Below are 27,094 nucleotides of genomic sequence, written 5' to 3' on the forward strand. Positions count from 1 at the left end.
CACTCAACTCCTCTGCACTTAACCCCAGAGCTTCTGAGTTAGAATCTGTTAGAAATAGGTACATGTTTCATTGGTTTGGCAACATTTACATGGCTCTGCATCAGGCAATACAACTACTAAGATCACACTCTGGGAATTCAGGAAAGGCTAGTGTCCAGTTCTGGTCGTTCTACCACCCAAATGTGATCTAGGGTAAATTCCTGATGAAAACAAAAAGAAAAAGAAAAACCCTGAAGATGCTGAAACAGTATTTCCTACTTCACAGGGTCGTCATGGGGTTAAAAGGTCATTAGGATAAAGTGCCTCTCACCCAGGAAACACTGATAAATGCTACTGATGCTACCATCATCATCATCATGACCGATCACGAACATATTGCCACATGGAAATTCAACATTCCCTGGGCCATTCACAACTCTCCTTTAAAGGACTCATATTCTATGTGGGGTCTTAACACCTTCAAATAACAGAAAATACAAGTCTTTACGCCTTTTTTTCTGTAGCTAATTTTGGCATCTTTCACCTCTGTCCACTTAAGTGTTGGTTTAGCATATTCTTGTCACACAAAGAAGCTACTTCCCAAAGAGAGGAACAATGTGTCAAGTGACAAAGACATTGAGTGAATTCTTTCACATCCTAGATTGTCCACGGTACAGCTCAGCTGGTCTCTGGGTTGGAAGGCCTGGGTCTACTTTGCTCCTCTGTTACAGGGGAAGGGACATGGTCCTTAGCATGTGCTCTGTGAAACAGAGGCAGCTGAGGGTAGAATTATAACACAAGCAGAACTGGCTTCAATTCTTCCTTCTTAGGTCTTTTTCTTCTTGTTCAGCTGTTCAAGGAACTTGCCTGCCCTCTGTCCCTGCCAGGACGATGTTACATCTGCCTGGATAAGTAGGTCACCATTGTATATCAGGAAAGGTCTTATTTGTAATTATCAGGAACCAGATACGGCTAACTTGAGCAGAAAAGGAAACTTTTGGAAGTTTACGGCTAGGTCTCAGTAACTAGAAGCAGACTAAACAACCGAAAGCCAAAGCTATGCTATTGCAATTATAGGATCAGGCCAAAGTGATGTTATAAGTCCTAGCTGGCCTTGCTACCAAGCAGGAACAGGAAACAGGAGGTTGACCCAGCACTGCTGGCCTTGCTTCTTTACATCATGTATTTGTAATTCAAAATCCAAGAGAGGGGTGCAGTTGGCCAACCCGAGGTCGCCCGACTGTTTTCCATCTGTAAGGGAGACTGAGCATGTGAGTAAACAGTGTATCTGACATGTTCAGCTTGTATAACGAGAGGAAGGCTCTGTTTCTCACCAAGACCCACAAAGTGGAAAATTCCCCAAAGAGAAAGGAATTTCAGATCAGATGCTTGGAAAGTTAAAAACAACAACAACAAACAAATGCAGATGTGGAATTAAAGACATGGAGTCATTCAGAACCTATATGTGGAGTGATTCAGACCTGAGTTCACATCTGGAGCAAGCTACTCAATCTTGCTGAGCTTCAATTTTCTTTAAAGGAAACAACGTGGAAGATGATGTCCACATGTAACTTGTGGTACACATGAAGGAGGGTAGTACAGTATATGATGCCTGGCACATCCTATGCATTTTCTAAAACTACTAGTAGTACTATTATTATTGTTACTTATTATACAATTTATTGTAGAAATTAACAGGGAGAGTATTAATAAATGTTAATACAGTGCTAAGTGTCACATTTATGATCTCAGCTAAATATCTGTTGATTCAACAAACATTCCACATATCAGAAAATAACCTGTTAGTATATATATATATTTTTTTTTTTCAGAAGAAAAGAAACCCTGAGGCTTAGAAAGTGTAAACAATGTACCAAAAGTCACTCATTTAAGAGGTAATGGAATATAATTCAGCCTTAAAAAAATGAAGGAGATCCTTTCATTTGTGACAATATAGATGAAACAGGAGTGCATTATGCTGATGAAATAAGCCAGACAGGATAAATACGAATGATATCATTTATATATGGAATCTAAAAAGAAAAAAAGCCACACTCATAGAAACAGAGTAGAAAACTGGTTGCCAGGGGCTGGGGTGTGGGTGGGGAAAAGAGGGGAAGACTGGTAAAAGGGCACAAACTTTCAGCTGCAGGATGAATAAGGTCTGAGGATCTACTGTATAACATAGTTACTACAGTCAATAATACTGTATTGTATAACTAACATTTTCTGAGAGAATAGAACTTAAGTGTTCTCACCAAAAAAAGAAAAAAAGGAAAAAGGTGTCATGAGCTGTTAGATGTATTAATTAACGTGATGGGAAGGATCCTTTTGCAACGCATATGTATATCAAATCATCATGATATACTCTTTGACTATCTTACAGTTTTGTCAATTATACCTCAATAAAACAGAAAAAAAAGAGGTAATAAAGATGAGACTCCAATCCAGGATTATCCAGCTCAAAAAACTACACTCTTAACCATTACAATATAGTATCCATCCATATGTTGTAACTGTAAAATGCTTAACACAAAGGAAACGTTAAATAAATGGTATTTATTCTAACTCTAATGCTTACTAGATATTAGTTATGTGGTATGCTTTACTTCTAACTACAAGGGTATAAGGTGCAAATTCTTGCTACAGAACATAAAAGCCCCTGTGGTACCCTGTACGATAAACACGGTACCTGTAAATCTCTCATCTCTCAACCCAGAGTCTCCTCAAGTTGGAGGTCTTTACCCCCTTTATAATGTGGGAATAATGCCTTTCTCACATTTGCACTGGGCATGAAAATCCATACTTCCAGGTGTATACTGAACCTCCACTTAGCTCCTCGTCACCTTGGAATCACCAGACCAAAGATCATTTATTCCATTAATATAAATGATGTAGGGATAGAAGTACAGAATATACAGAGAGTGTTGGAGGAATCCAAACAACAAGTCCTCCACTCTCAAAACAAGTTTTAGAGTTCCAAAAGTAAAGAGCAATGTTTGGAAATAAAACTAAAAATGAAACTAACATCTACAATTAGCCAAGTATTTATTATGGGCCAGGCTACTTACTAGGCACTTGATAAACATTACAGCTCATCTTCCTGCAGTCCTTCAAAGCATATAATATTGTTTCTATTTCATAGAGAAGAAAATTGTATCTAAGCAGGTTAGTGATTAGCCCAAGACCACAGGGCTAGGCTGTAAGAAAAGAAGGCCAAAATGGTGATGGATGTTATAACTAGAAGATTATGGCTAATCAAATAAAAATATTCAAAACGGTCGTAATGTATTATGAGGATTTCTTTAGAATAACTTGGGTGCCTTAGTGAATACAGTAGTGGTAGGCACTACAGTCTCTTTAATTTGCTAATCATACAAATCTACTTTAATATTCTTGGCGACAAGGAGCTAACTACTGATAAGACAGCTTCTTCAGTTTGGGGGCTACTCCAGGGTGAAATGCCGGAACGTCTTACTGCCTGCAATGTTACCTAGTTCTACCAGGGGGAATAAAGCAGAACAAGTAGCCACTGTTCTTGACAAATGGATACAGTTTCAGTTTTTCAAACTATGAGTGTCAGATTCATTCATTGTATCAGATAGATCTGTCAAATGGCTTTGCCCATTTACTAATGGATGGCACACTGCAGACACACGTTGGGTCAAAGGACTCAATGTCACTTCATTGATACTGTCATCAATATAATTTGTATTGGCATTTTGTCTCACCCTGACTTTACGGACTCTGTGAGGAGATCCAGGTCTCCAGACCATGGACTGATCACCTCTGCTTGACACAGTATTCTCTGCTCATTTCCAGAGGGGACCAAGGATGAGCTCTTGTACTTCTGAGTCTATTCACCCTACCTGGCAACACATACTAGCTGGGCTGATTGGATCAAGCAGGAGCCCCAGAGTTTACATTTCCAGCTGCATTGGAGGAAACAGAGGCTATGCCCCAATCCCATAACCCCTCACTTCTTACTGCTAGCCTATCCTAGGCTGTTCTTGCTGATAGGAGTACTTCATGCTAAAAATTAATTTTGCTTACCTGATGGCAGTCACACAACCTCAAATGCCATTTTTATAAATAAGGCAACCACCAATGGAGTGTGATTTAGGGTTTTTTCTTCTGTAGACCCTGCCTACCCTATAAAATCTCCCATTACTGCATCATGGAGACTATAATCCCTTTCCGAGGGAATAGATTCTTTCCAACCATAAGATGAAATAAGAACTTACATTTCCACACTGCCCAAAAGGAAATAAATTGATTACAAAATGCAGGAGAATGACTGATTTTCCACATTTGTTGTGTTCATTAAAGGGTTTTTGAATAGACTTGACAGTATTAAAGAAGTTCAACACACACAAAATAAAAATTAATAAATGAAGAGAAAAAAATTGCATTTACAACAAATAACAAAATAAACACACTGATATATAAAAGGTTGTTATACATCGATGAAAAATGGATGCCATAAAGTCACAAAGTAAAAAGTATTAACAGCCAATAAAGATATGAAAATATGTTCAACTTGCTATTATTAATCAAAGAAATACAAATAAAATAATTCAGGTGTCATATTTTACTGACTAGAATGACAAAGTTTTAAAAAACTTGATAATACTGGTATTGATATTGATAATACTGGTACTGATGAGTGTGTGTAAGAAACCACATTGGATGTTAAATTCTTGGTAGAAATAAAAAGCACGGTAACCTTTCTGGAAGACAATATGTCAGTATGTACCAGAACTGACAACCAGCCATTCAAGTTCTAGAAGTCCATTCTAAGGAAATAAACAAATGCTCAAAGACATATGAACAAGGATGCTTGTCTCATTGTTTAGCAGAGCAAAACAGGAATAATCTAAATGTTGAACAGTAGGGACTGGTTAAATAAATAACAGAATGCTGTTCAACCATTAAAAATGATGCTGCAGATTTTTATTAGGTGATGAGTAATCATACTTATATTACTAAATAAAAATGTTATAGAACTGTTTTGTAGTTTGATATAATAATTAAAGGTATTTTATACTTGCATTGTATTTATATGCACCCCGTCACAAAAAAGTTTCAAAAGATACCCTCAAAAATGTTACAGAGATGATTTATCAGAAATGGGATTTTGAGTTATTTTTCCTTTTTTCTTTAAATCCTTTCAATTTTGGAGTTTCTGCAATGAGCCTGTATTATTTTTACAATTAAAAATATTTAAATTTACAACAAAAGGATCTAAATTCCTCCAGTTTTCCATGTATTTTCCACCCTGGCTCAGGGTATTTGTGTAAAAAAAAAAATCAGCTTATTTTCTCTTTTGTATCAATCTAAATTTACTTTTCATAAGTTAACTATTTTAGTCTGGCAAAAGGTTCACACAGGAAAATTGTTAAGGTCTGAGTATTCTATTACCTTTAAAAGCACTGGAAACTTTGAAATTATTTCTTTCAGAATTTTCATATAATACTGAAAGGCGGGGGGGGGGGGAGGTAGCAAAATGAAGGGAAATAGATAGTAGTAGTCAACTTCAATTAAGAAAAAGCAACAAGAGGCAGTTTGTACTCTTTTGATACGGCAGAAGGCCCATGTGTCAACTCATGCTAAAAAATGTATATATACACACACATATATATGTTTGTGTGTATTATATGTATATGTGACACATACACATAATTAATCCACAGTCTTAGGCTAATCACTCATTGTGGCAGAAACGACGAGCTGTTGACTACACTTTAATTAGCTCCTCCAGCCTGTAGAGGCATCACTAGGACCAAGATAGGAACAACATTCTCCATCTCCGCTTGCATCTGGGTATGGTTCTATCCCAAAGAATGTGACCAGAGGTGACCTGAAGAGTTTATGTCTGAAGGATAACGAGTTGATAATTGTAGCTTGCAGCTTCCTCTCTCCTTTCCTTTTTAGGACAAACGTAGAGCCACTTGATGAAGGTGGTGGGTCCCTGAATAACTGAGCAGAAAACTGACCCTCAGACCACCAAAGTCCATACTACACTCCTGAGTGAGTGAGAAATGAACTGTCCATGTGTTGCTCCACTGACGTTTAAGGTTTATTATTTAGTGTTTAACTAACGCATTTTTTCTTTAAACCTCAGTTGCCTTCTCTGTAAAATAAAGTCTTTGAAAAGGATCCACTGTAAGTTTTTTCCCTTGCTTATGTTTTTATCTTAGTTTTTAATTCTCAGAAACATTGCGCGCATTTTACCTTTTAAGTTAGTAAGTCTACTTTTTTTCCCACAAAGACGGGTTCTTCAAGTTATGGAGAAGTCATAGCAGACTGTTGCTTCAGTTTAAGATACGCATTCACATATGAGATGAGAAGGGTGAGGACCCAGAGAAACGCCTTTGACAGAGGGGAGTGAGAGCATACTGAAGAATGTTTAGTAATAAAGAATTCAGATGGGAGTAACGGATGGGTTACATCTAACAGATTTGCTCAAAGGAATTCTGGAAAGGCAAATATGTGAAAATGTATAGCACAGACATGAAATGCCTTTTGGTCCCTAAATGGATTTCATTTCAAAGACGTGCATATTGCAAATACATGTACCATAACACTTCTCTGTCCACTTCTAGAATTTTCTAAAGCCTGACAGAACAGCTGCAGAGAGAGGATGTCATTCCAAGATAATCGACTGCAAGTGACTAAATTAAGATAAAAATGTCCTTAACCTTGAACAGTTTTTAAAGAGATTTTAGAAGAAAGGAGCCCTCCAGGGGGTTGTATAACTATATAATTGTACCCTTTCTAAAAGGCTATTTACAGATACATAATGTTTCCCCTCCATTCTTTAAAGTAAAATATAGGATAAAAAAAAATAGTTTGGGGATAATATTTGTTTGGGACAGCAGGCACTGCTAATCAGTACCACTCTCTCCTTATTCCTTACTACCAGAGCCCTGGTTTAGGAGACCCCATTATCCTTAAGGCTAAGGTGGCCAGTTTAAAATCCGAGCTGATGAGATCTAAGTGCAAGTCTGCTGACCATCTGTGGTAAAAAATTTGCTCTCTGAGTTAGACACTGCCTTTTTTTTCTTACTTAATTTCTTTTTTTTTTCCTTTTCTTTCTTCCTGCCCAAATTGTTGGAACACTATTGGAGATTCCGGGGTCACTTTGAAGCTATGTGGACGTGCTAGAGATGTGGAAGCTGGAAGAGCGAAGCAACCCAGTCCCCTGGTGATGCCCTTCAGCAGCTGGACGAACGCTAGAGGGACTATCTCCAAACTTCCTGCTACCCGTGGAAAGTAAGGTAAATCACTCATTCACTTTCTGTTACCTACTAACTGATCCAGAACTCTAACCTCAGGGTTCTAGAACCCTTCTCAGTATCCCATAGTCATACTCATGTTCCAGACTCCTGATCATCAGACTTGCTTATAGCAAATGTATGGGGAGGGCAGGCTCTCCTGAAAGCCCTCATACTTCCTCCCCTACCCCCACCACACACAAATAATGATCTTTATGTCCACTCATCCCTCTATCTACACTCAGAGGCCAGGGCCCCCAGGAAGGCTTCACTGACAACCCTTTACTCCTCTCTACATGCAGAAAGGGTAGAGGTGTGGGCTCTGGAATCAGACTTCCTAGACTTGAATTCTTAATCTGTTACTTACCAGTTTAGGACGTGGGCAAAGTAGTTACCTTCTCTGGACACCCCTGTAAAAGAGGAACACTAAGTAGCACCTATGTACCTTACTGAAAGGATTAAATGAGCAAATGCAGGTAAAGTTCTTATAATTTTTTCTTGGGTCAATCAATTCTAGCTGCTATGGTTACCTTTGGCTAATTTAGGGCAGAGTCCCTTTGCCCTCCTTTGGTTCTCTGGGCCCGTCTCATTCACAACACACACAACCGCATACTGCATTCACAACACACAACCGCATACTGCAGAGTTTTGAAAGGTGGTTCTCAAAATGTGGTCCCTGGGCCAGCAATATCAGCCACACCTGGGAACTGGTTAGAACTCTGGCACTGGAGCCCAGCAATCTGTGTTTTAACAATATTCTCAGGCAAATCTGATGCACACTAAAGGTTGACGACAACTGAGAACATCTGTCTCACACTCTCCTGGAGGCATTCACCAAAAATAGAGTTACAGGACCTTACACCTGACCAGCTGGAGAAGGGGTCTAGTAATTGCCCTGGTTATCATGCTTGTCATGATTTTTCAGCACCTAAATGTTTGAGAATCACTGCCATTTTGAATGTGTGTTTCACTTGTCTGTTTTTCCAGTGGACTTTACTTCCTTGCAAGGGAGGTTTGTGAAGATTTGTTGCTGTTGTTTGCATTATTAGTTTTATTATGCTAATTCTAGAATCTCTGGTGCATAGTGCAATCTCAGGCAGGAAGTAGTGGCTCATTAAAACAGGTATCCCAAAAGTCTTAGTAGAACTTCAAGATTAATTCCTTCAGGAAGAGGTAAAATTGTCATTAGATGCAGATGATATGATACTATATAGAGAAAACCCCAAAGACTCTACATGAAAACTACTACAACTGATAAACGAATTCAGCAAGGTAGCAGAATACAAGATTAACATACAGAAATTGGTTGCATTTCTTTATACCAACAATGAAATATCGGAAAGGGAATGTAAAAAACAATGCCTTTTAAAATTACAACCCCAAAAATGAAATACTTAGGAATAAACCTCACCAAGAAGGCAAAAGACTTATACGCGGAGAACTGTAAGACATTAATAAAGGAAAGTGAAGATGATTCAAAGAAATGGAAAGACATCTCATGTTCTTGGGTTGGAGGAATTAACATTGTTAAAATGCTCATACTACCCAAAGCAATCTACAGATTTAATGCGATCCCTATCAAATTACCCATGACATTTTTCACGCAATTAGAACAAATAATCCTAAAATTCATACAGAACCATAAAAGACCCAGAATCGCCAAAGCAATCCTGAAGAAAAAGAACAACGTTGGAGGCATAGCCACCCCAGACTCAGACAGTACTCCAAAGTCACAGTAATCAAAACAGCGCGGTATTGGCACAAAAACAGACATATGGATCAATGGAACAGAATACAGAGCCCAGAAATAAACACACACACCTCAGTTAATCTTTGACAATTAATCTTTGACAAAGGAGGCAAGAATATATAATGGGAAAGAGACAGGCTCTTCCGCAAGTGGTGTTGGTAAAGTTGGACAGCCTTATATAAACCAGTGAAGTTAGAACACATCCTTTCACCATACACGAAAATAAACTCAAAATGTCTTAAAGACTTAAACATAAGACATGACACCATAAAACTTCTAGAAGAGAACACAGGCAAAATATTCTCTGACATAAATCATACCAATGTTTTCTTAGGTCAGTCTCCCAAGACAATAGAAATAAAAATGAAAATAAACAAAGGGGACCGAATCAAACTTACACGCTTTTGCACAGCAAAGGAAACCATAAACAAAATGAAAAGACAACCTACAGAATGGGAGAAAATATTTGCAAATGATGCGACCAGCAAGGGCTTAATTTCCAAAATATACAAACAGCTCATACAACTTGATGACAATAAAAGCAAACAACCCAATCAAAAAAATAGGCAGAAGACTTAAAGAGACATTTCTCCAAAGAAGAAATACAGATGGCCAATAGGCACATGAAAAGATGCTCAACACTGCCAATTATTAAAGAAATGCAAATCAAAACTACCATGAGGTACCACCTCACACCAGTCAGAATGGCCACCATTAAAAAGTCTACAAATAACATATGCTGGAGAAGGTGTGGAGAAAAGGGAACCCTCCTACAACACTGTTGGTGGGAATGTAAGTTGGTGCAGCCACTGTGGAAAACAGTATGGAGGTTCCTCAGAAAACTAAAAATAGACCTACCATATGATCCAGCAATCCCACTCCTGGGCGTATATCCAGACCAAACTATAATTCAAAAAGACACATTCACCCTGATCTTCACAGCAGCAATATTCACAATAGCCAAGACATGGAAACAACCTAAATGTCCATCAACAGATGAATGGATAAAGACGATGTGGTACATAGATACAATGAAATACTACTCAGCCATAAAAAAAAGAATGAAATAATGCCATTTGCAGCAGCAACACGGATGCAACAGGAGATTATCATACTAAGCAAAGTAAGTCAGAAAGAGAAAGACAAATACCATGATACCACTTATATGTGGAATCTAAAATATGACACAAATGAACCTATCTATGAAACAGAAACAGAATCAGAGACATAGAGAATAGACTGGTGGCTGCCAAGGGGGAAGCAGGTGGGAGAGGGATGAACTGGGAGTTTGGGATTAGCAGATGCAAACTGGTATATATAGATTGGCTAAACAACAAGGTCCTACTATATAGCACAGGGAACTATATTCAATATCCTGTGATAAACCATAATGGAAAAGAGTATGAAAAAGAATGTATATACATATGTATAACAGAGTCACTTTGCTGTACAGCAGTAATTAACACAACGCTGTAAACCAAGTATACTTCAATAAAAAATAAGTTAATTAAATTTTTAAAAAGATTAATTCCTTCAGAAGAACAAGTACTACACATTCACAAAAAAAGCACCCTTTGAAAGTTTAAATTTTTGAATTTCTTTGCCACTTCCTTAGTTTTGATCATCTTGGACAATATATTTTTAATCCTGACTTTTAAAAAGAATTGTGTTTCAGTGTTTGCTATCCTTAGAGAGACAGAAACAGATAAGTACAACTAAATACTTGTTTTTCAAAAGTCTCAAAAGTATAAGGGAAATGAAAGTAATTATATCTTCAAATGATTTTGGGGTATGTTTCTAATTTCATACTTCTGATGCGATTCAAGATTAAAACTGTACTAAGACATTTGAGACATGCCGCATTGGTATTAAATGAATTTAATTTTGTGTAAAGTGGCAGAAATATTTTCTTCAGCAAACATACCTGCAGATGTAAAATCACAACCATAAATCTACAAAAAAGCAAGCTATTGAATGAAATCTGATTGGTTATTTCCCTGCAGTATGGATCTGCTAATAATTTAATTTACTACTTGCTAACAGAAGCCAAAATTTAAATATACATATATACATGTCTGTGTGTATATATCTATCTCTTCAATTTTAAACCATTCATATATACGAACAAGTATACATACACATATATAACAATTGTTCATATATATAAACAATTTAAATTAAAGAAAGTACATCTGGTGGCCTATTTTTTCCCCCCGATTTCTAAAGAACACCATATTCTATTCTAGGCAGTGGAATGTAAATCCACCTTAAGGGTTGTTCAATGAGCATATCTGAGAAACCACTGGTTTAGCCAATGATGTACTTATTGAGGGAGGCCCTAGTGCCACTGTCAAGAGCTTATCCACAGGAGAGATAAGAAGGTACTTGTTTGGTTTGTGAAAAGAAGGAGTAGTGAGGAATGGCAGGTAGCTGCAGGCTGATGACACGTGATGTCCGTATATATGTAGAACCAACACACCCATAATTGCACCCATTTTCCATACCCAAATCCAAAGCCTTTATATCATTAATCCCAGGCAAAAATGGTAAGATTCATGTGTGTTACTATCCCACGGCTTCAAGATGCCTCTAAACTCATATGAGTATGTCTTAGTTTTATCAGTGGAGGACAAACCAGGCTTCTATCACCAAGCCCCATTCCATAACAGGCAAACCAGTCCAAGACTTCTCTGAGTGCTGCAGGAGAGTCTATGGAAGGGGCGCTCACTCCACTGTGATGCCTAAAATGCCTTTGCACAGAGCAAACATTCAATACATGCTGAGTGAATGAATGAGTGAACCGGCTCATTTCAGGGAAATTCCATTCAACAGGCTGGCATTCCTTCCTACCCATCTTAACCGTTAAGCTTGCCATCAGACAAAAATTTAATTATAAAACGTTAGAGCTGAGGAAATTTTAGAAACTATCTACTCTCCAGAGGTATACAACTTTAATTTCGTGGTAAAAATCACTAGGAGTGATTTACGAGTCTATCAGACCTGAGTCCAAATTCCACATCTACCATATTTTGGTGAGCAAATAACTACTTCTGAGGCTCTGTTCCATATATGCATTATGGGATATCATAATAATACATACATTAATTGTATGACTATCAGGGGATGAAATGACACAATCCATTTGCCATGGTCGGCTAAGTAATTTGCCCCAAGTAAGCACTCAAGACATTAGCCAATATTAATAGCGGAGAGATGAAAACAAAACTCTGGGACTGATGCCTACCCTAGTGGCCCCAGTGGTCATAATGACTTTCTTCCATTCAGCCTGCTCTCTTCTCACTAAGACTAAGGAAGAGAAGATGAACAAATTAGGAATAACAATTTGAAAATGGTTTTATACTCCCCGGATGAATGGAATTATAATAAAATGATTCATGAGTTCTGCAGAAATATGATGAGACTTTAGATCCTTATGTTAGTTCTCTACAAAACCAATTGATGGCGCTAAGATGTACCTTCCCACCCAGCCCCATCCTTACCAGGATCAAATATCATTGTAAATGGAAAAGTCAACCACACATAATCAACAAGCTAAGTTACAAGCCAGTGAAGTCTCAGAGCTTTGATAGAGAAAATTCAGATTTATCATTATATGTAAAAATAAGATGATATGAAGAACTCAATCTAAAAAATATTACCTGGAGATCTATAATCTCTACAATAGTGCTATAAAAAGTAAAGAGCTAGAAATCTATTTCGATGGTTTTCCTTATAAGAAAGCACTTTCTGTATAACTTTTAATGTACTATTGATGAGAACAATTCAACAAAATCCAAATAAATATCTGCAGATGTCCTACGAGAAGAAAAGAACAGAGTTAGATGTGACGGGATAACTGGACTTCAGGATGAGTAAGACCCTATACTTGACCTCAATAAATTAACATGAAATACAGTGGATGAGTCATGTACAGAATGTCAGAATTCTAAAAGGCCAAGCTAAGTACCAAAAGGAACACGTGGGGACTCTTAAGAAGGAAATAAAATATTGGTTAGTTGATTACGAAAAGGCAGAAGGGAGTAGGTTCCCTTTGGCTGCTCTTTGAAGAGATTACTTCCTTTCCCCCCTAGTCCTGAGGCTAGGGTGGCATGGGCAATAGAGGAATGTGGGGACTGAGAATCATTTCTACTCTCACCAGAGTGGCTGGAAGCAGATTTTCTTACCCGGATGTAGTAGTATGCTAATATTTAAGGGTTCTTGTGGTCAGAGAGAAGGGTTTGAATACTCCGGCTCCATCTCTTGCTGTGGGTCAAGTTTCTTACGTTTCCAACACCTCGGCGTCTTTATCTGAAAATTGGGGACGATGATAATGTCTCCCACCTGAGTGTGAGAACTATATGATACAGTGCATACGCAGGGCTAAATTTGGTGCCTGGCACACAGAAAGTGCTCAGTACGGCAGGCGAGTGTAGTGACAATAAAGGCAAAGATGACGGGGGTAGTGCCGGTGTTGCTTCTGCCCCCAGAACAGGCTCTGACTGGGAGAGAGTTAAAGCACCTTTGGGTTCATGGGGGTTTATATATAAGCAACGGTTGATCAATGTGAGCTGGTTGTCCAAATGATTATGTGCAATCTAAGAAAAAAATGGGCCTCGGATCTGCTCAGCTACTTAATAATATTAGCAGCGGTAGTAGTCAAAGAAGCTAAATTTTATTACGTGTTTATATGCCAAACAACGTGCTGAACGTTTTAAAAGGATTTACTCACTTATTACAAGGAGGCTATACGCTAGGTCCTGATAATGTTATTCGTCTCTTTCAGATGTTGACTGAGCCTCAGACGGGTTACAAAAGCACCTAAGATCCCATTGTCAGTACATGACGGAAATGAGTTCAAATCCAGCCTGTCTGACTTGTTCTTAATCACTAAGGTATGAAATTAAGCATGTTGCCCTTTGCCTGATTCTCCTTCTGAGGCCTGAATATTTCACTTAGCTCTCTGAGTGCAGAAGAGAGAAAATTCTCTCTCCTTGACCCAACTTGGCATCAATATCCAACTCCCCTTCTCAAAATGGGTTGCTTCAACGAGCAGCAATGAATGTCGGGTCGTGGACCAGTCACCTTGATGACTAAGAGTCAGACACTAGGGAAAGAAAATGCTCTGTGACAAACCTACCCTTGTACAGAAACAAGACAGAAATGGGGGGACAGGGCAAAAGATAATGGAATAAGGCATAGGAAAAATAGCACATGGCATCGTGACAGTAATAATAATAATAGTAGTAGTAGTACTAGTAATAGTAATAATAGACTTCACTATGCTCTAGGCATTGTATTAAGTGCTTGGTGTAAGTGACTTCATGTTAACATTGAAAACAAGTCTATGGGGATGAAATATTATTAACATCATTTTATAGGCAGGAGTATTGAGGTTCAGGTAATCAGGTAAATTGCCCAAGCTCATATGGTTAGCAAGTGGAAAGCAGAGATTTGAACCAGCACCTACACTCCTAACCATTATGCTATAACCATTATGCTGAAGACATAAGAATTCCAATGGTCTTTCCCCATAACCCACTCCTGCACTCCAGACTTAAATAGTCCAAGATCAAGAGAGAGCAAGCTTGGAGTTGCCACTCTTCAGTGAGTGTCAATCATTTCAAAACAGTGTATTTGCTAACAAGATGCACTTCCTGTGATAATCTTCTCAACCAGCTATCAAGAAACAGGAAGCAAAGATTCAAGTAACAGTATGTTCCTACTTACGAGGAAGGTGGGACAGCACAGTTGACACTGGGCTTAACTGTTCTGGAAAACGTGGTCCCAGTAGGCATACACGCTGGTACATTTTCCCCACCTACCAAATACAAAAGAAGTATTTCATTTCCATGTTGCTCTTCAAAGTTCCACCTCATTCGTGCCTGTCATTCATCCTCTGGCCTCTTCCTGTCTCCATTTCTGTACAGAAAGGTGCTGAGTCTCTGCTCTCGGATACGAAAAGGGTGTGTTAGGAGAGGGAGTCATGGTACCTCGATGTCTTTTTTTTTTCATCTTAATTCTATTATGCCAACTCCACTGAACTTAATTAGAGTGAATACAGAATTACACAATTACCCTCTGTTCTATTCTTCAGATGTTATATTTTGATAAAATTTACGACATGCTGCTCTCCCCTTGAACACCAGATGAACACTAGAAATGGATGTGTGTTGACATAAAATCTGTTATAATTACAATTAAAGTACAGCTTACATAATGATAGTGTTAACATAAAATTATAGATGTGTAGAGACAACGTGGTCATGCATTTTTTAGTATAAGTACATGCTTAGACCAATATCTGTTAGCGGAATGAAGATGGAAGAGAATTTTGGTTAAGCCACAAAGGCTGTTTAAGGAGTTGCAGATAGCTAAGGGGAACTCAAAGACCAGTAAGATAATATTTCCCCTGCCATGTCTGCAATTGCAAAGTGAAGGGAAGATGTGAAAGTAAGTACCCCTATGGAAATTACAAGACAAGTACATTTTTTTCCTTGAGTACCTGGGTAAATGCTTAAATTCTAATGTATATCAGTGATGCAAATTTTCAACAGAGTTTGATAAATCATAAAATAATAATTATACATATATGTATATAAAACTGCATGGAACTAGGCAGTTCAGAATTACTTCTAATTAAAGAGGTACCCTATGACAACTAACTTAAACCTTACAAAATATGGTTCCAAGTACCCTATCAGAGTGAAAAGCAGGAGACTGAAAGGTTTAGTGTAAATGTTTGTAGTCATGGTGTCTTAACTAAAACTACTGTGTCACAAATACTATTAAAATAATTGTGACATTTTATTCACTTTTACTGCAAACAACAAAACAAACTATAGGTATTTTTTCATTTCAGGTAATTATTTTAGCTAACAGTTATTAAATGTTTTGAGAAGACAGAGTGCTAATTGCATTACTTCATTTTACCTTTAAAATAGCGCTTCCATGTAATTATTCTTAATATCTCCATTGTATTAAAGTGTATCTCTAGTTTAGACCTTTCTTCAGAACTGCAGACTTGTGTATCCAACTGTGTACTCAGCATCTCTACTTGGATGTCACGAAAACATCTCAAATCTTATACCTCCAAAACTGGTCTTTAATCCCCCAAACGTGCTCTACCCCAAACTTTTTCCATCTTAGGTGACAGTAACCACACCTTTCTAGTTCCCCAGGCCCTACATCTCGAATTCACCCTTGACCCCCTCTTCCTTTCCATTCTTGCATTCAATCTACCACGAAATGCTGTCACAACCTTCCCAATGTGCCACTTCTGAGAATTACCAGCCGCTAGCAGCCTGGTGCAGGCCACCAACATAGACCTCGAGGATCCTGTAGTCGCCTCCCGAGATTCTCCCTGACTCCACTCTCTCCCCACATCCTCAAGACCACAGATAGAGTTATGCTTTTCAAACAAGAGACAGTTCATGCCACACCTCGGCTAAAATCCTGCCCCTGGCTGCCTACATTTAGAGTAAAAGACACAATGCATGTGATGGCCTCCCAGGACTTACCCAATCCATCCCATCACATATCCGACCTCCAGCCCTCCTGCTGTCTCTTCCTCCCCACTGACTAAGTCAGCCAGGGTGGCCTCCTTGATATTCCTCCAAGCTGCCCGGCATATTTCTGCCTTAGAGTTTTGGGACTGGTTATTCTTGCTCCCACGGAGTGGTCTCCCCATCATACATTCTGACAACTCCCTCACTTCAAGTCTTTGCTCAAATGTCAACTTATAAAATCCACCCTGACTACCCTATTTAAAATCAGAACCTACCTGTACACTCCTCCAGCACTCCCAACCCAAGCCTCTTCAGTGAGCTTCACATCCTTTTCCTTATCCCGTAGTGCCCATCAACCTGTGACAAAGCATAGAATTTATTTATAACATCCGTTTCCACACGAGAGTGTAAGGAGGGAGAAAGCATGCAAGAAGGAGCACGCAGGCAAAGGCTCTTGTCTAATTTATTCATTGATACGTCCAAGCATAGAGAACAGGAAGATGCTTGATAAATAGTCCTGAAAAAGATACAGATGAGGAAACTAGTAGTAAAGCTCAGAAAGTTTAAGTAACTTCCTCAAGGTTCTAGAGCTAGAAGAGGGTCACAGTAGAATTCACACTTGGGGATGTCGAACTTCAAATCTCTTAGCCTCTCTGCTATCTTTTTTTTTTTTTTCTCCTTCTTTGCGGTACGCGGGCTTCTTACTGTTGCAGCCTCTCCCGTTGCGGAGCACAGGCTCCGGACGCACAGGCTCAGCGGCCATGGCTCACAGGCCCAGCCGCTCCGCAGCATGTGGGATCTCCCGGATCGGGTCACGAACTCTCAACCACTGCGCCACCAGGGAAGCCCCTCCCTGCTATCTTAAGTCCATGCAATTCAGGATTTGTTTTAATCAGTGCCATGGAAATTCTCACTCCACTGAATAGGATCACTAAAGTGTTCTCTGTCTAGATTTATATATATATTTTCCATTTAAACAAAGGAAACAGAAGAGGGGAATTCATCATGGGTTATTGTGGTAGTTTTACAGCAATTTTAGCAATAATGACATTTAAGTAATAGTGATATTTAATGATAGCATAATAATAATAAAATAATAGCTCTTAAATGTATTGAAGACGAATCGCATGCTAAACTCAGTGCTAAAATATTTCCATGTATATTTTGTGCAAAATCCTTATGAATATTCTATCAGATGAGCTTGATGTGTAACTCCACCAGGCATACTTCTCTTATTCCACTTTCAAAGATAAGGAAATTGATGAGAAGTGTGGTAACCGTTTGATCAAGATGAGACTGGTAATAAGTTGCGAGTATGAATTTAAATTCAGGTCTAACTCCAGAATTTGATTCTCAATCCATACATGAAAATTCTGATAATTCCTTTGATAAGGGTATGTTCTCTCCTGGAAAACATCCCCCATTATGTCTGCCTGTGCTCATACCTTCAGGACACAGTCAAGTTTGAAACATGATAAAAATGTTTAAATAGTGTGCTTTAATAAATGGAAATATCTTCATCTAAACAATAACACAAAAAGGCAGGCTGAGCCCTTTGAAGTGGCTTCGTTGCTATCTTCCATCCAGAACAAGAGAAGGAATCAACAGCTGCAGAGTAAAGAAAGCATGAAACCCAGAGATGGAGGATTCTGTAAATGACCAATTACAAGACTATTAAGCCACACTTTCACAGCAAGAGGCAAAATATTCCATTAAACTGAAAATTCTTCTACCCCTCACTCCAAGGCCCACACAAACATTAATGTTGCATTTATTAGGATGTATTTCCTGTGCTCTATCAACTTGACTTTCAGCAACTGTATCAATACAGTCCTTTCGCTTTGCACATATATCTGAATGATGGATTCCATTACTGGAGTTTTGTAGAAAGAGTGGAGTGAAGGAAGTAAAGTTTGGGAAGAGCCATCATAATCCATAATGATGGGCACTGAATCAGGACAAGAAGAAACCTCTCTTCTCATTTATTTGAATGAAAATTCTACTATATATTTATTGCCTCTGTACAGGGCCATCTGTTGAATAATGGAAAACAAGCATCGTTCATTTGGAGGTAGGATTTGTGTGCTCAAGTTTCGATGGGCCTGCAGAATTAATCTTGTTTTAGAAATGAAATAAAATGTAATTTCTTACTGTAAGTAGATGTGGTTAAGCAACTGGCAACTTTGATGTCTTTAAATCACTGCAGTTTCGGGGTAGGCAAATCTATAATTATTTCAAGCACTTCTTTATTGGTGCAACAATTGAGCAGTGTACATAGTGGTCAACAACCTGGGCATTGTCAGACGACTCTAAGTTTGAATCTAGACTTTGCCACTCACCAGCTATGTGACTTTCAGCTATGAGAATCACTTTCTTCAGCTTTACACTGTGGATTATTATATGCCCTTTGCAGAACTACTGTAAGAACTAAATGTATATGGGCACAGTGGCTCATAGTAAGGGCTCAAATTAGTACTGTGGTCACTACTAGTAGTACTGAATAGAACTTCTATTCTCATAAAGTGGGATATGTGTCCCTTTATCATTGTAATTTCATATCATTTTACTTGTGACCTTATAATTTAATAGCTTGATCCAAGAAACATTTAGCAGTAAATATAATTGAAAGAAGATTACCTGTCAAACATGAAATACTGTAGTATCAAGTGTGCTGGCACAATACTCTTCTCAGATAATTAACCTGTAAAAATATGTTATTGTCTTCTTTTTAATTGAGCACATTGAACATATATATTTACTGTGCCAATTGGCGAAAGGTCCATTAATTAATCAGTCTAACTATATGTTGCATAAACGTCTTCTAAACATAATCGTATATGTATTTTATTTGTTGGGAAAATGTGTTTGAGATTGTTCTTTTCTGCCTATTTAAAGTAAGAGGATGAGAAATAGAGTTAGGCTTAATGTACTTTGTACTCCATTATGCCATGAAAATGCTTCTGTGCCCTGGAGACAACAACAAAAGATTTGCTTTAATGACAAGAATCAAGTATGTTCTAAAGCTTCCAGGTAGGAGGCGTATAGGTTGCAGTTTATATCAGAAGTCTTTGCTCTCTCTCTCAACTGCGTCTAGATGGGAAAGATGTGGTCACAAGTTCTTCAAGGTGATATAGTAAATGTTGGAAAAGAGGGGGGTAGGAGGCAGAGTTTTGAATATCTCAAACCTGAGCTAGAAGGATTTTATTTAAAGAAAATAGCGGATATTATTTTTCACTTAAGGAAGCAAACCTGACATTAATGTAGGAAATTAGCTCTTTTAGCTATGATGCTTTCAAATGCACATGGCTGAAAACAAATTCAAAATAGTCAAAGGAAATTTAAAAACAAAAACCAAACAACAACAACAACCTCAACAAACAAGTACTAGAAATTCAGGGATGCAGCCATATTCAGATACAGTTGGATCTGGAAGTTCCAGAGTATCAGCAGGGTTCCAGCTCTCTCTACATCGCTCAGCCCTGCTTACCTCTGCAAGACTTTATTTTACAGAAAGTCTCTTCTTGTGCTGGATGGTCACTGGGAGTCCCAGAGTCATATCTCCCCAGCTTAGAAATTCCAGAGAGAAAAGACAATTCTTCCATTTTGCTCTGAGACAAAAGTCCTGGGGAGGAGTCTGATAGACTTAGCCGAGGTCAGATGCCTACCCATGAGCCAATCACCTGCTTTACTGGAGTTCAGTCCCTGGGCGACTCATCCCCGGGGCTCGTGAGGAGGCAGGATGGCATTATCTGGCAGTTCTCCAAGAAAAGCCTGCTGTTTTTGTAAGATGAAAGGGGAGAGGACATGGATAATGAAACCTGTATCTGCTTCTGTAAAATCCACAGAATCTTACTCCCTGCCCTGTGTCGATGACCATGCAGTAAGCTGACCCAGGAGGTCATTTTTCCCACAACAGTCTTTATATATATGACTAAGGAACACACTGGTAAAAGAATATGGGAGAAAGTCTAAGTATGACAAGTCAGCTAGACTGATATTAACTAAAAAAGCTGTGTGAAAATATCCTTAAAAAGTTGCCCTCAACTCACTCAAAGTCCAAAGTTGGAGCTGGAAATACAATGTCATGGAGTTTGGATAAGAACAGGTTTTCTCCAAGCTGAACTATGACACAGAGATTAGAGACTTCCAGAAACTATACTTTTTCAAAGAAAAAACATCACATGAGAAAAATGAGGCCTAGAAAAATTAAATGACTTAAGCTAATTAATGGCAGGACTGCGACTAGAGTATACTTTGTGTAATTGGCTATGGTCTTTTTTTTGTTTTGTGTGTATTTTTGTTATCACTTAAGAACGAGACAAACTTAAAGAAAAGAAACACAACCAAAACTCAGTGGTTGGAAAAGAGATGGATGTGAACGCCCACTTGTTTCTTACGTATAAAGTTACCCCTCGCAGTGTATTGGAGGAGAAAACGCTGGCTCTTCCCAACGTCGGTTACATACACAGATTCCAAAGACAAGACAAGTGCTTTGCAAACAAAGTAACTAGGACCAGCTCAGGCTTCCCCGCGCCGGGTCCTACGTTCCACGGTCAGAACCACCAACTGTATCCCCCCGGGTAACAAGGTGATTCAGGAAAGCTGGCGCCTTCAGAGAAAGGAGAAAACTTAGCCAGGAAGAGAGTCAGGAGGAAACTTGCTCAGCTTCTTGCTGGGGTCTGAAACGATCGCAATAGAGTCCTTAAACCCCTCAGGTTTCCCCAATCAAGCACCCTCGCCTCCAACCTGGGCCACCCCAGATCTGACTATAAGACGACAGAAGTCTGCGGACGCACGAAGAGCTGACCACCCCACGAGAGGGACCAACGCGCGGCCGCGCCCACTCACCCACCGCTCCCCGGGAGACGGGAGACCAGCCCGGGGTCCAAGTCCTGGGAGTGGCCGACTCGCCCCTCTCCGGGCCCGGCTCCAGCTCACCTCGGCGCGGCCCGCCTGGGCGCCGCCATCTTGACCACGAAGGGGGCCTCGCGCCGGAGGCCCCTGAGCGGGCGCCCTGAGCGGAGCCGGAGCGCCGGGGAGGCCCAGGTCGGCGCCCTACGTCCTCCGCGCGCTCGCGCCCCGTCCACGAGCGACGAGAGTCCCGCACGCAGCGCCCGACCCAGGCTTCCGCGGAACCGGCGCCCCGCGCAGCCCGCACCGCGGCTCAGGCGGCGCCGAGGGCGGCCCGGGCGGAAGAGCGGGCGCGGGGCACGCGCTCGGTAACCTGGCAACGCGGAACAACCCGGCGTCGCCGGCGAACCCCAGCCCTCTACCGCGAGGAAGCACGGACCCCCGCACCCGCCGCCCAGCCCGCGCCGCCCCTCGGTCGCTCCGCCCGCCGCTGCCCGCTTGCTATGGTCTTTTAAATCCATGATACAACGTGTATATGTAACAAATCTGTTAAACCCTAAATGTTTATGATATTCAAGTAATCCATTATCTGAATTATTCTTGAAGATAAAACATCCAAAGACTTCTTAATTGTATGGGTATACATACATAAAATACACGTGGAGGTAACTTCAAATATAGTATGTGCCTGTCTCTATTCCTTCCCTCTCCGCTCTTTTAAAAAATGCCCCTTTAAAAATTGCCCACTCACCATCTGTTAGGTAAATTTGCTGAAACACAGTTAATGTGGAGACAGAAATTGTTATAGAGACTATTCCAAATGGCACTGACACCTGTATTTATGAAATTTTTAAAAGGGTAACTTCGAGTTGTTTTTTTAAAAAAAAAAATCCCACTATAGTAACACCACATCATCCTAGGTGCCCAGTTCTATCCAATTACATAAGATGGAGAAAGAGAGAGAGAGAGAGGAGAAAGAGAAAGAAGAAAGGAAGAAAACCAAGTACTTACGTATAAAATGTTGCTGCCAGTTTGAGATTATACTCAAGCATCAATGAACAGAAGGAAAACACTTACAAATTTACAAATGTATTTCATTTATGGTATGAGGGACACAGGTTTAGATTTGCAACACGCTCCCACAAGGGTCAAATTGACCACTTTTTTCTATCTAGTTGCTCTTGAGAGAACAAAACAATTGAAACAGATGCCATTCAATTCCAAGTCTATAGCTTAGACCATGTCACTGCACATGAAATATTGTTCATTCAGAGTCAGCACACAGCAAGAGTAATTTATACTCTCAGAGTGTTTGCTCTCAAGTCAATAGCAGAGAAGCCTTGAATAAAAACGTTCCCATTACTTTCCATTGTAATAGATCTTACTTATAGCCCATGAAACAGTGGTCAGAAGAGATTTATTCTTTGCACACCATATTATATAATCTCTCCACTTTAAGCCATCCCCCACTCGGCGATTATTTTTTAAATATGTTACTCGTAGTCAATATTAATTTACATTTAATCTTTCTTAGCATTAGGAGAGTATTATTTTGTACAGGCTCAGAAACAAATCTCCCGAAATTCCTCCCTGATGCTCCCTTCAGGCTGAAAATGCATTGCAGGGTGGCTGCAGTGACTTAATTCTAGTTGGCAGAGCCCTGGCCACACACTAATTTCATTAGCCTCAAACTCCTGGATTTGAAAGATCCACTGAATATGATTCCTGTCCTCTGACATGTCACTTACTAACCAATTCAGTGTGCATACAGAGGAGAGAAAGGACTTGCTCAGCTCTGGCCCACCGGCAGGCAGATGAGAATTCCCAGTCAGAGACACTGTTTACATCTGAGTGGTCATTCTTGCCCAGGTCCTCATTTTCAGGAAGGAACTTCAATCCAGGCTTTGCTGGCAGCTGCAGCATTTGTTACATCCATTACTAGCTCCTTGTTCCTTCCTGCCCCCCAGTGCTTAGCATCCCCCATTTCAGTCACTAAGTCTTCCTTCCTCCAGCCTAGAAGCTTACCTCACCATAAATTTTTATCTCAAATGATAGGTTTGGCACATTCCCCACAGCAACCCACAGGGACTGGGGAAAAGAAAACTCAAATCTCTGGAGAGCTAAGAATTCAACCATTTAGAGGAGTTTCTTTTATACAGGACAGTCTTCATTGAGCTGAACCCTGCAATCCCAGAGAAGATTCACCTACCCGTTCTTTTCCTCTTTCCCTAAAGTGACTGTGTCTTTGAACAAGGGGTCTGTGTTCCACTATTCTCTCTATTCATTTTGCAGGTTTACAGAGGCTGGGAAACTGGGGGCTGGACTTACATGCCAGGAGCTTCTAAGATCACACGCAAAAATAAGGCTACTGGAAGAGATTGTTGGAATCTATCTCTGTATATTTGAACATGGACAGTGGTTAACCAGGATGCTCACACCAAGCTTATATCCAGCTTGCAGCACAAGCTACAAGTTGGTGCATCCCTCCTACTACCAGCCTCTTCTCAATAAATGCAGGTGAAAACTGGGGGCTCTTTTCCCTCAGCTGTTCAATCCAACATGAATAGCTGCAATTTGCAAATTAGAGGAAAATGACAGTGTTTTCTCTGAATGGTTTTGGTCCCAACGCACACTGCTAATGCTGGCATTCAGTTCCTTTCCTTCCCAGCCCAGGGAAGGGGGGAACTAACCATAAGGCAAGCGTTCTCTTTTCTTGCAAGTGCCTCAGATCCACACACCGGAGAAGGAATCAGCTCCCCCTGGAATCTTTTTCAGCAAACACAATCCTTCACCTAGTCTGCAAGCTCTCTCTTGACTTTAAGATTTCACTCTTTTTTCGACAGGCAGGCCCATCTGCAAGCTCCCAAGCTCCAAGTGAAGGCGCCAAAATAATTTTTAAAATGTCAAACAGCAAATGTGCCTTCAACCCCCAGAGCTCCAGTAAAAATACTGTGAGTTGCCCCTGTGGTTCTCAGGTGACCTCTGGCCTCATCCTCCCTGCAGCGCTGCCTCCTCAGGTTCTCTAGTTTAAGCTCAGAGGTAAAGGAAGTGCTTCTGGGTTTTGCTTCCGACAACCCAGGCTCTTCCTGAAAGCATTACCTCAAAGTGAAGGCTGCCCAGAAGCACTTTTGGCCTTGCAAACATCTAGAGGTGGCATACTCAACAGGTGCTAGGGATGCTCAGAGGCTCAGAGGGGCCATACCAGGCTGCAGCTTTAGACAGGCACCCCTCCTTCTAGCACAAACACAAACTTCATACCCCTGGGTGCTGATGTAGTGACAGCTTGAATCTCACAAGGAGTCCCCTCCAGAAACCCAACATGCTTGAGGAAAGGCACTTGAGAGGGAGCCGACTTTTTAGCTACGGGGAGCATAAGGGCCAGCCAGAACATCTGGAGAAGGGACTAACTGAGCTTGGGTCCTACCAGGCAGGGAGAGAGCTGTGCATTAGGAAAGGATCACTTCAAGACAGAGAGGAACAAAAAACCTGGAGATAGAGGTAGAGAAGGAAAAGAGAGGCAGAAATTGAAAGGGAGACCATAAAAACAGAGAGACAAAAAAAAAAAAAAAAAGCAGGGAGAAAGAGACACAAGGAGAGAGACACACAGGAAGAAAGACAGAGAAACAAGAGAACCCATAGTCACGCAGACCCTGAAACTCAATTTCTTCATCCAGAAGCCATCCATCTATACCCAGGGCGGCACAGGAGCCGTGGGGCCGAGGCTGCGGGAGCAGGCGGTGAGAGAGCACTGCAGCACCGCCCACCGCTCAGCGGGCCCGATCCGCCGTCCTCGCATCTTCCGCCGTTGCCCGCCTGCACCCGGAGCTAGAGGACCGCCCAGCCTTGCTCAGCGCACCCTACTGCCTCCCTCCAGGCGCCTTCTTGTCTGGCTCTGAGAATCGTCCTCAAAACCCAGAATTGGGGTTGGGGGCTGCGTTAGAGAGGTCGTGGGAAAGGATGGGCACAGGGTGGGTGCAGAAAAAGCGACTGTGTTTCGCAGTTAGCATGAGCTCACCTCCGGGCTCTGAGCTGGCAGGAGTAGAAAGCTGATCGCCCGGCTCCTGCCAGTGGCCGGATCGCAAAGGCAGTTTAGACGGTGCAAACAACTGCCCAGAGCAAATCACCTGGGGGCATGTCTGCGGGTGGCTTCTCCCCGCTTGAGGACAGTCCCCACGCCTTCCGCCCCATGCCCTCGCAGAGATAGGTGACAGGTCGGGAAATCCAACCCGAGCGAAATGGGCAATTCACGTCCAAATGTAGGTGAAGACTTAGCCTTCGGTTTAAGAACTGCCTCCCTAAGCTCTTCTCGAAATTTTCCAAGGCAGCTGCAGCTTGTCGGGCGGCTTGGGGCAGGGAAGCTGGGGAGTTGAGAAATGCCTAGTTTCTAGGCGTCTTCTCATCTTTCATATTCCTTGCGCCTAAGTGGCTCTCACAGGAGCCCGGCACTTTTACAAGCCTGGTTTGGAACCATATTTCACTCGAATGCAAACCCATTTAAATCATCGCCTTGTTTTTCGGAGACTGTTTCTTGTCAATGGGGCCATAAATCCAGAATGTCAAGCCGGATGGAGTGGAGCGCGGACAGGGGAGAGATGGAAGGGAAAGGAATCAAGCAGGGCAAGTACCTCCTCGGGTGAGGTGGGAGGGATTCGGCAGGATCTCCAGGGTGGAAATGAGCGAAGGCTGACCAGACCCCGCACCCCTGGAGTCCAAGCCAGCCTTCAGGATAAAGAGCGCGGGGAGCTACGGCGCGCTCTGCCCCGGAGGGAGCGCCCCCCTACCTGGAAAAGCCTCAGGATGTTGGCTACCATGATGGAGACCGAACTCCCCGAAGCCCCAATCACTCCAACTACTTTCTCGGGCTTGACGAAAACCGGAGGCTCGCCGTTGGTGCAGCGCACTTCGGAGGTGTCCTTCTGGATGAGCGCCTGGACGAAAGTGAGCGACTGTTCGAGCGCATAAGTGTCCCTGGAACAAGTGTCCAGGATCCGCGCTCCCAGCGTCACGTTGGGCAGCAGGTTGGGATCGCTGTTGATCTGGTCCAGGGCGTAGAGCATCGCTTCCAGCCTGTGGATCCCGTTCTCCCTCTTGATGTCGCCGCAGGGCACTCCGCTGGGACCCTTCGCGTGCACCGGGAACAGCCCCCCGAGGGTGACGCCCCCCTCGATCCGAATGGAGTGCGGGGCGTACATCTCCTGGCCGCGCGCCGCCGCCGCCAGCGCGCACAGAAGCACCTCCAGCACGCAGCAGGGAAACTTCATCAAAGTCAGGGCGCGGAGCAGCTTCCCCAGGTGGACCATACTGCTCCCGCGGCTGCGGTGGTGGCGGCGGCACTCGAAGGGACGGTGGCGGGCTCGCCGGAGTCCTGGCCCCTTGGGGTGAGCTCCTCCGGGGAAGCCCAGGGTCTCCTGCGGGCGAGGAGGGTAGGGGCGCCCGGGGAAGGGCAGTCGGCGAGGGTGGGGGGTCCCGCGGCGCCTGCCAGCTTGGGGCACCGTGCGCTCTTGGGTTCCCCGGCCAGCGCGCCGCGCTCGAGCTCGCGCTCGGTGGCTTGCAGCTCGAGCTCTTCAACAGCCCAGCACTGGGGAGAGAGCGAGGATGGCTATCGCTTTAAATGCGCCTTCGGCTCCCTCTCCTCCTCCGCCCACTCCCTCCCACCCTCGCTCGCTCTCAGGCTCTCCCCACCCTTCCCAGCGCCCACCCTCCCCACGGTTTTGCATCATCACGCAGGGAGG

General features: G+C 41.8%; 1 protein-coding gene across 14 annotated transcripts in view; it reads right to left on the reverse strand.

The window, feature by feature from the left end:
- Nucleotides 1-26,675, reverse strand: part of LOC307175753 (metabotropic glutamate receptor 7-like) — a 67,323-nt gene extending 40,648 nt beyond the window's left edge. For 3 of the 14 annotated variants that reach the window (XM_079901217.1, XM_079901218.1, XM_079901222.1), the window contains exons 1-4: nt 26,144-26,675; nt 16,787-16,868; nt 14,734-14,824; nt 7,624-7,666 (exon numbers count right to left, since the gene is read on the reverse strand). In XM_079901217.1, coding sequence (XP_079757343.1) covers nt 16,833-16,868; nt 26,144-26,662 — 555 coding nt within the window. In that variant the 5' untranslated portion in view covers nt 26,663-26,675 and the 3' untranslated portion in view covers nt 7,624-7,666; nt 14,734-14,824; nt 16,787-16,832. Of the gene's footprint in view, nt 1-1,904; nt 13,315-14,733; nt 14,949-16,786; nt 16,869-21,359; nt 21,780-26,143 lie in introns of those variants that run through there. The other 11 variants (XM_079901216.1, XM_079901221.1, XM_079901212.1 and 8 more) reach the window with 8 other exon arrangements.
- Nucleotides 26,676-27,094: the final 419 nt, after the last annotated feature.

Source organism: Stenella coeruleoalba (genome assembly GCF_951394435.1).
Source record: "Stenella coeruleoalba genome assembly, chromosome: 17".
Taxonomy (NCBI): domain Eukaryota; kingdom Metazoa; phylum Chordata; class Mammalia; order Artiodactyla; family Delphinidae; genus Stenella; species Stenella coeruleoalba.